This window comes from Stegastes partitus, unplaced genomic scaffold (assembly GCF_000690725.1).
Source record: "Stegastes partitus isolate 25-593 unplaced genomic scaffold, Stegastes_partitus-1.0.2 Scaffold2037, whole genome shotgun sequence".
Classification (NCBI taxonomy): Eukaryota; Metazoa; Chordata; class Actinopteri; family Pomacentridae; genus Stegastes; species Stegastes partitus.
In genome coordinates, this window is record NW_007579768.1 from 52,192 (window position 1) to 61,416 (window position 9,225).

Genomic DNA, 9,225 nt, shown 5'->3' on the forward strand with positions numbered 1-9,225 from the left:
TTAAAACTCTGCACAAACCACCTTTTTGCGATGTGACAATTTACTTTCTTCCATTCTTTTGAAGCCTTGGGCCTTACGAAGCTGTTACTCTGGAGGCAGATGTTGCCCCCGCCGCAGTTGTCTGAACCTGACCAATGACTGAAGCCAAACATGGCCGACATCATGACCCAACAATTACACAGTGAAACGGAAGAAAATCACTTGACGCAAGGAATTTAAAAATGTAACACCATAACACCACACCACTTACATTTAAAATATGGACACTGACACATTTTTGGCATTAACATCATTGATTGTGCCAACTCATCATGGCAGCCCTTTCCCAGATCTTCCTCAAGCTTTTAGAGACAGTTTTTTACCTTTCAGATCAGTAAAAGAGGTTTGCAAGTAATTTTGTCATCTTCCCAAGTCTGGGAGATGTCTGTAGATGTCCAAGTGCAGCTCAAATTCGTATCCATACAGCCCCTATGCTACCAGGCCAGTGGTGTGCATGCTTGGAAATCTACAGTGTACCCACGAACACACTAGAAAGTGCTATAATTACAACTATACCTCTGTGGTTTCCACAACTGTCTGCAAGGGAGAAGAGTCAAGGCTTTTACAGTGCTGGTATATATACTCTATTTATGAGAGGAATTATTTTGGTCTGTGAGATGACATAAAGGTGTGAGGGACCACCCTGACATGTTATTCTTACAATAAACAGACCTGCAAACAAACCACATCTGACTGGCCGGCAACTTGATTCAAGACACGGGCAGATGAAACATGACGCGATGGAATTAACCGTTAAATGCTTGTTAGCGGATTGATGATCTCGTTTATGTCTTTCGTTGTGCTTTGGCATTATTTAAATAGATCAATTTATACTGTTGTACGTTCATATTATTGTTATAAAGAACAGCATGAATACGATCCATCACAGGTAGTGTTTGCTGGTACAGCACAGTCCTGCCTCAACCTTCATTTTCTTGGTGCGTATTCCCCTGTCCCTCCCTCACTTTCTTTGCTTTCCGTTGCTCAGCAGAAGCCCCGAGCCCTGTGGAGCTCACATCCATTTTGAACCCGGAGGCTGTCGAGCACGCTGGTGGTAAATGAGCAAGCTACCGTAACCTGTCATTGTCCGTCTTCCACTTATCCCCGTCTCTACCTTCCATCCCATGTTGCTCTAACCTTCTCTCCCTTTTATTCCCCCCGTCGGCACATCCCTCCGTTGCTTCTACCGGTAAAGGTAGAAAGCTTGTGAAAGCTTGTTGCTTCAAAGGGCAACAGAATGCTTTGTTATCCAGCCACCCAGCCTGGTCTTTCTACAGCAGATACTCTGGAAAGACTTTAATTCAAAGAACCTCGTAGCAGATTTTTTTTGGGTTTTCTTTTTGCCTCAAGTCAAATATTGTGTATCGTGCTTTCTTACACCTGAGCTCAATTTTATTCAGGTTTGCCTCCTGAACCCCAAACAGTTTCTGGGTGTTTTTTTTTCTTTTTTGCTCCTGTGATATTTTTACTCATTAAGGGTTTATTTTTCACTGCAATATAAAGTCCTGCACCTCTATGAAAACATGGTTAGAAGTAGGAACTCCAAAACAGCTTTTGTGTGGTACATCTTTCCACAGGTTTTACCAACACTTGAAACATGGTGACTCTACATATTAGCTATATTTTATTACTTACATTTTCTTTGCAACTGTTACAATCTAAGCATTTTTATGTTTTAGCTCTACTCTGGGAATCAGCTCTCGACACATATTTCACCATGCTGACTGTATCCTCCAGAAACCTGCTGACAGCACGCTCCTCTGTTTACTGGTTTTGAGCCATGCTGCATTTATTTTATTGAGAAGGTGTGTTTTTATTTTCCTCTCAGTCTCGCCAATTTGTTTCTCTACTTGTGTGAACACAGCCTGCAGTTCAGCCGAATACTCGCTGCATTTTTGTCACGTTACCGTTTGTCACAGCTGAGCCAGTCGTGGCTTCCCAGGTGCACCGGGAAGGACAAAATTTTGGGGTTTTTTGTTTTATTTTTTGGCGAATTTATCAATGAGACATGGAATGAAATATCATGGTTTCAAACTTGAATTTGGACAGTTCTTCTGACTGAACTGCATGTAGCAAATGATTAATTCAAGGAGTCTCAGAAAGTTGAAAATCTCTTGATGCTTTAAGTTTTCGCAGTTTCTGGCTCTGATAAATGGTGTAATTTTTCACAGATAGCATGCCTTCCCTTTTGGGTTTCAGAGGGTTAAATGATAATTAAAAGGTCTAACATGCAAACATGGCAGATACAGTACGTTACAAAGTGCCTGAGGCAGACAGCAAAACGGCTCGCAGACCAGTGATGAATTTCCTGCAAAGTGTCATTTAAGAAACGCCATCTGTACTTTCTACTGGGAATGTGCTTCATTTTAAAAGGAAGGCAGCATGTTGCGCATGTCGCGTGAACAGTAGCTTCACAGCGGAGACAACCAGGCGCAGTAAACAGGGCCCAGGGCCACTGCAGGTTAAGCATGTTCATTAATTTCTGTAGTTTCTCTCCCGCTGGCCCTGCTTGCTTCCTGGACGTGCCGTGGATCCTAATAGGCTTTGGATCCGTGCTCACTGTTTTGAGACACACAGAAATGCTCAGACGGAGAGAGACGGAGTGAGAGTGACAAATAAAGAGATGAATAGATAAAGAACATATGTCATAGGAAATAAATGGGAGGAATAAAACAGGAGAAATAATGGCCGACCGGCTCGGCTGAACGAAAGTGCTTTAATTAGCTTACTGTGCAGCTTTTGCAATTATAAATCCAACTCAGTATTAATAAAATGTCATTGGCATCAGATTTTATTTACATCTGCATAATGAGTAAGCCTCTGCACACGGTAGCAAATGCTGACTGAGGTCTTTTCTTCTTTTAATGGCTGCACACAAAGATATCGTCACGCAGCGCGAGCAGCTTGTCACCCATACAGTCAGTTTGCTTTACCTTTAATGAGTCGTCTCTATAGGTTAACTGATGACGGGTAACTAGCTCAGAGCTGCGCTAACTGTGCAGAGCCAGAGGGCACAAAAAAAGAACCCCATCAGCGAGCTACTTCCTGAAGCCCCACTGTTCCTCCAGGCCCACATGTGGAGCTCCATCTCTCTAAAGAGACTTCAAAGGCAGACGTTTCCAGAGCCGATGTAGGCGTTAACCTTTGACTCAGAGGCTCTCGCTCTGTGCAAACAGGGACAGTCTAATTGATGTTATGCACATAGCAGAAAGGGAATAACTTGTCCTCGTGGAATATAGCAGTAGAATAGAGTACTTTAATTTACACATATTATCTGGAGACAGACAGCAGCTGTGTGTCCACTGCAGGAAAGTGGTGAATTTTTAAAATTTAAATATTCAAGTGTTTAATGTTGCTGCCAAAAGTTTGGATTTAGTTGTTTTCTTGCTCAGCTGCACCTGGGTTGAATGTGCTATTACAATGAAAAGCAAAATGGGTTTTCAATTTCTATCAAGGGGCAAAAAGTGAAAAGTATTATCATCATTGCATCTTGAGAGCCAAATCTGAATTTATTAAAAGACAACCCTCCTGAGATGTAGCGTCTTGTTTTCAATGGGGTCCTCAAAAAGCATGCAAACACATCATTATACAACAAATTATATATAACAAATATACACGGCTCGCTTCCCTTCTCCCATCCACTACGCCCAGACCTCAGTTGTTGTAAAGGAAGAGATCAGTTGCAAAGACCAAAATCATAAATTAATTACATCAGCATGAAGAGCATCTGAGGTAGTTTTAGTTCTGAGTGTTTATAGCACAAATAAACTAAATAAAAATAAAGTGGATGCAAATTTAAAGCATAGATAGCTTGCTTTAAGATGAATAAAAGGAAAAATGACCCGAAGCAGCAGAAAGAGTTCATAGATCTTAGAAACAGAGGAAGATTATCCAGTCAGATGGAGCTTTGTATTGGAACGACCTGCAGCCGACCTCTGAAAATTCAAGGGACAATGAAGAAGGGATATTGCGTATGTCTGAGTGGATATGAAGATGTACAAGGAGCCAGAAGCTGTTTTATGTAAGAGAGGCCGTATAAATAAACTCATTTGAAAGTGAAGTGTTACCCATTGAAATTCCCATCTAGATTTAAGTGATTAATGCATGAAACAATAGTGAATTATACATGGAAACCTCAAAACAAACCTACAGAGAGAATAACGTACAACATTAAAGGGTCTAAGATATGTGTCACAAGTACTGTGATAGATACTGTTAGCATAATCAATAATATGTAGTATCTCCTGAGAAATTATTGTTTTTCTTACTTGGAATGTGAAGCATTCAGCATTATAAATAAGTGACGTTATTTCAGGGGGTGTAAAAGAGTTCCAGATGAGTTCAAAGTCAAGCATATCCAAAGTAATTACCATTCAAAAGGGGTGACCCATCAACAAAAATGATATTCAGATTACAGGAAAAAAGCAGTATTTTGCAAGTTTGTATTGTATCTACTGTATTTGGGTTGGAAGCGGAAATAACAGTATCATCAGCATAAAGGCGAACAAGACAATTTGAGCAGGTCTGAGATAAGTCGCTAATAAAACTATTGAAAAAAAAAAAGAAGAGGCCCAAAGTTGGAACCCTGAGGAATACCTTTTTTTTTTTTTTAACAATTACATTGTCAGAGTGTAAAACCTGAAAAAAATCACACTGACGTCTATTATGACAACAGGTAAAAAATAAACTGCACATTTCAACTATTACAACTAGTAGAATTTGCATCAACAAAACCCTTTTTAGAAAACTCTGATATAAATGCAAAGTAGTCCTAGAGGAGGTTCCCTGAGGTCGGTATGTGTTTGTAGATAACAAAGAATGGCCAGTTGCAATTTTCCACCAACCTCATAGTTCCGAGATGGTCAGATATCGCCGTTAGAGATTGAGTCAAGCCCCAGTCGCCTCTTGTCTCCGCAGATAATGCTGAGTGGACACACAGTTCACTCTGGTTAATTTTCCACCTCATGTCCTGGCTCCCTCTCAGAGAGATGGCGAGTGAGATAATCCAGACTGATAAGGGTTGTGGTGACCGGAGGAAGGGCCTCCTGTGCTCCTGCGTTTCGCTTATATCTATTGCTGAACACATTACAGGCACTTTACGGGACAATAGGTTTGCAAAAAGGCTTGAAGCAGAGCTGGTCGATGGATTGATGAATGCATGAACGGAGACAGCTGAGTTGATGGATGCATATTGTATGTGTGGTGTGTATCCTTTTTATAGATGGACACAGGTGTCTTTCCTACAGTTGGTCGGCTCGATAGAGGCAGAGCTAAGTTTAGATCACCAGGAATTACTATGAAATCACATGTTTTTTTGTTTTAATTCAACAAAAAGGCTTCCGTAAACTGAGAACAAGGAAGGAGAGTTCATTGTTGTCAGTGTTTTATGGTGTCAATATTTCAGCACTCCTGTTTTGAATGCTGTCCCACTTTGCCCCTGGATTACAATAGAGCGATGTGACGTCGGAGCTGTTAGATGGAACAGGGAGCTGCGACATGGCTTCCCTCTCTGCTGTATTTTTTATGAATGAACAATAGGGCCACAGCTTCTGTTCAGAGCCGCGGTGATGAGTTAAAATGCCGCTACAGAGAGCATCGCATCAGTGTTTGGTTTGCTCATAATGCCGATATGTAAGGCTGACTTCACGAGGGTGCCATGTAGTGTCTCTTTGCCAGTTGACTGTCATCACACAGCTGAGTCCAAGGTGTTATGGCCGAGCAGCAGCGGAACATTGTGTATGTGTGAAGTGTTTTGCATCTAATCTCCTTCTTGCCCTGCCAGCAGTGATTCCAGCGGTAGGATGCAGCTGATGACATTATCTGCAGGGCTGTAGTGAACCAAAGGAAATGTTTGTTGACTAAAATTGTACTTTCTCTTTACCCAATCAGTTCATGTTTGGGGGAGGAAAAAATTGCACATAATCGTCAGTACACTGAGAGCTCTCAACATGCTAGCCTTACTACCCTAAATTATGTGTAAATAAACACCAAAAGCTAGTATTTACAACATTTTAAATAAGTTGCAGCTGGTTGTTTTATACTATGATGATAAGAACAGCTGCCCACATTCGTTTCTGAAAATAGAACGATATCAACTAGTGATCCCTGCACATGAATTATTGAGGAATGTAACCCAGATGAGTTAGCAACTGTTTTTAGATGATAGGGCAGGTTGGTTGTTGTTGTTGTATGCAAATTGATGTTTACAAAGTTTACACCACCGGCTGTATATAAAAGATGGACTTAGCCTCCCTGTCGGAATAGTGAAGCCAATTTGCATTCGTTCTAATGGACATCAGGGGGCGACTCCCCTGGTTGCAAAAAGAAATCTGATTTTATAGAAGTCTGTGAGAAAATGACCCTACTTCTCACTTAATTTGTTACCTGAACAAATGTTTTCTTAATGAGTTTATGGTCTCAATCCCTAGTTTCAAGCCTCCTTTAATACAGCTTGGTGCTCTTTTTGTAAATTATAGTAGCATTTAGATTAAAATAGACAATAAGGCAGGGTATGCTTTAAGGTGGAGCTAACTGTCGCTACTGTATATACAGTGTCCACAAATTCAGAGTCAGATCCACCATCCCTTTGACCGTTTAGTTTTAAAAGAGCAATGAGACAATGACCAAATGCCAAACTTGAGATTTCCATGGCGCCACAGTGGCGGTCCATTCAAATAAAATGCAGCCACACCAACAATTTCCTTCACATGGTGTTAGTTAGTTTTTAGCCCACTTGAAGTAAACTTTTACTAATGTTAAATAAGTTAGACATAGCGTTCTTCATTGGGTTGGCTCAGTTGCAGCGGCTGTGGCTGAGATGGTAGAGTAGGTTGTCCTCTAATTGCAAGGTTGGTGGTTCGATCTCCCTCCACAGTCGAACTGTTGTTGGGCAAGACACTGAACCCAAAGTTGCTCCCAGTGAAGGCCAAGGTTAGCGCCTTGCATAGCAGCTCTGTCGCCATTGGTGTATGCATGTGTGTGTGTGAATGGGAAATTGAGAAAACATTGTAAAGCTCTTTGAGTACCGCTAAGATAGAAAAGCGCTATATATAGCAGACCACTTACCATTTACCATTCAAAGTTGTGATAATGTAGGGGTGTTCACAGGTAGCCAAAAATAATCGTTTAATCCTGAAAGGCTATTGATGTGGTGCCTTATGAAGGTAACATTGGCTGTTGTCTGACCAATGTTTGGATAAAAGCATATTGACCAACCATTGACCGATCCACCTGGACACTACGGCCCGAATTATCCATCATTACAAACAGTACATTTTTTGTTTTCTGGTGTGTTTCCCTAGTCCCTTATCCGCTTTTATGAGGAAATTCTCCAAAAAGCAGTTGAGTGTTTGTGTGGGAGCCACTCATTTAGCCGACTCATCTGTCAATATGGGAACGTTCCACTTTTGCCCTCATTTGACACTTTTTTTCAGCACTGAATGTCACTGGGGCTGCATCTGTCTGCCCTGAATGACTCCCATGCGACATCCGAAATTGAGGCTAATGCGTGTCCTTCAGCACATAGGGCTGTTTAGACACACACACACACACAGACACACATCAGCCACAGGTGACAGGTTTGATAATGGAAAAGGTCCCTTAAATGCATCCTGTCACCTTGAATCCGAGTGACTTCCACGCGCATTAAATGTCTTTTTTGTCATAACGAGTCTTTGAAGCCTTAAATTAACACTGCCTCTGCTCCTTCTTGTTTACAGGATACAGACCTGCTGGATATAGCGTACATAAAAGATGCCAGAAATGGAAAGTGCACCAAAACACCAAAGGTAAGACGAAATTCACAAATTTAGAGCGATGCACTGAAAGGAATAAGGGGTGCATTTTTTGGGTGATAATGCACTTTATTAGTGTTTGTTTTTGCACATAAATAAAAGCCATGTGTGGGTATGAGCCTGACCATGAATCCGTTTAGCAAAGAATCCTGCTATGGATTGGACTCAAATTGGTTCAAGTGGATGTAATGATTAATATTCGAATCAAATTAAGTTTATTCATACAGCACGTTTTAAAACAAAGAGTTGAGCAACGTGCAAGAATAAAAATATGAACAAAACAGAAAACATGATAAAAAAATGTGTAAAATCAACTCTTAAAAAAGACATGAAACAAATATGAGATACTAAAATCAACCAATGAAGACATAACACACTTGTAAGATCAGCTTCTATAATATAATAAATATAAAAAGTCAAAATGCTAAAATATTAAGCACTTTTTTAGGGCATTGTTGTTGGTTTTTTTTGCTCCTGTCACATTTTTATTCACTGTGAACTCATTTTTCAAAGCAATATAAAGTTCTGAACCTCCATGGACACAACACAACCATGACTAGAAGTACAGAGTAATTTGTTTTCATACTTTTTATTTCACTCATCTGTTTTGTGTGAACACAGCCTGCAGTTCAGCCCAATCCAGCTGAAAAGCCCTCAAATTTTTTGTCACTTGACTGTTGGTGGCAGCTGAATCACCAACGGCCTCCCAGATCCACAGAGGAGAGGAGATTTTTTTTGTTTGATGAAGGCAAAGGATTTACTTTTGCACATTTTAAAACCTGTAGAGTGATGTGGCGTACAAAAGTGATGTTTCTGTGTGATGTTGTGTGATTGATTGATTGATTGATTGATTGATCCGATGAAATGCCATCACAATCGCAAACAATTTAGTTTTTCAACAGCGATTCGAAGACAAAAGCGAGGAAGCAAAGATAACGTGACACCGACAAGATTGACAAACATGATTTGCATTCAGACCCTGCAGTAACAGCACATGGATGGTTTCCCAGGAAAGTGCGCCAGTCCAGGGTATCCAAATTGCCATTTCACAGCTAATTAAAATGCTGCTGATTGTGAGCAATGAAGGACAAATGTGTGTACACATTTTTTAAAAAATCTGGCAGACAACTGTCAAAGAGTTTCATTCTGGCGCTGTTAAAAAGCCAAACTCAGTTCTTGCATTTAATTTTGCACGGCGATCAGAACAATAACCTGCATTCTTCTCGAGGGTTTTATTATACATCCCTGCATTGTGACTCAGGACGAAATAGCTTTTTGGATGGAGTCGGTCTTGCGATGAGATGCAATAGAAGCGACAGTGCAGCAGAAGAAGCGAGTGGGGGTCGTGCACCGCTGCTCTGTCTGGGGAGTGAGTAATGACGGAATGAGTACA

General features: G+C 40.8%; 1 protein-coding gene across 1 annotated transcript in view; it reads left to right on the plus strand.

Annotated features, from left to right (window-relative positions):
• Nucleotides 1-7,826, plus strand: part of LOC103373644 (1-phosphatidylinositol 4,5-bisphosphate phosphodiesterase beta-1-like) — a gene marked incomplete at its 3' end in the record, with an annotated part of 58,916 nt that extends 51,090 nt beyond the window's left edge. The window contains exon 3 of the mRNA XM_008303576.1: nucleotides 7,758-7,826. Within this exon, the coding sequence (XP_008301798.1) occupies nucleotides 7,758-7,826 (69 nt within the window). The remainder of the gene's footprint in view (nucleotides 1-7,757) is intronic.
• Between the last annotated feature and the right edge of the window lie 1,399 nt (nucleotides 7,827-9,225).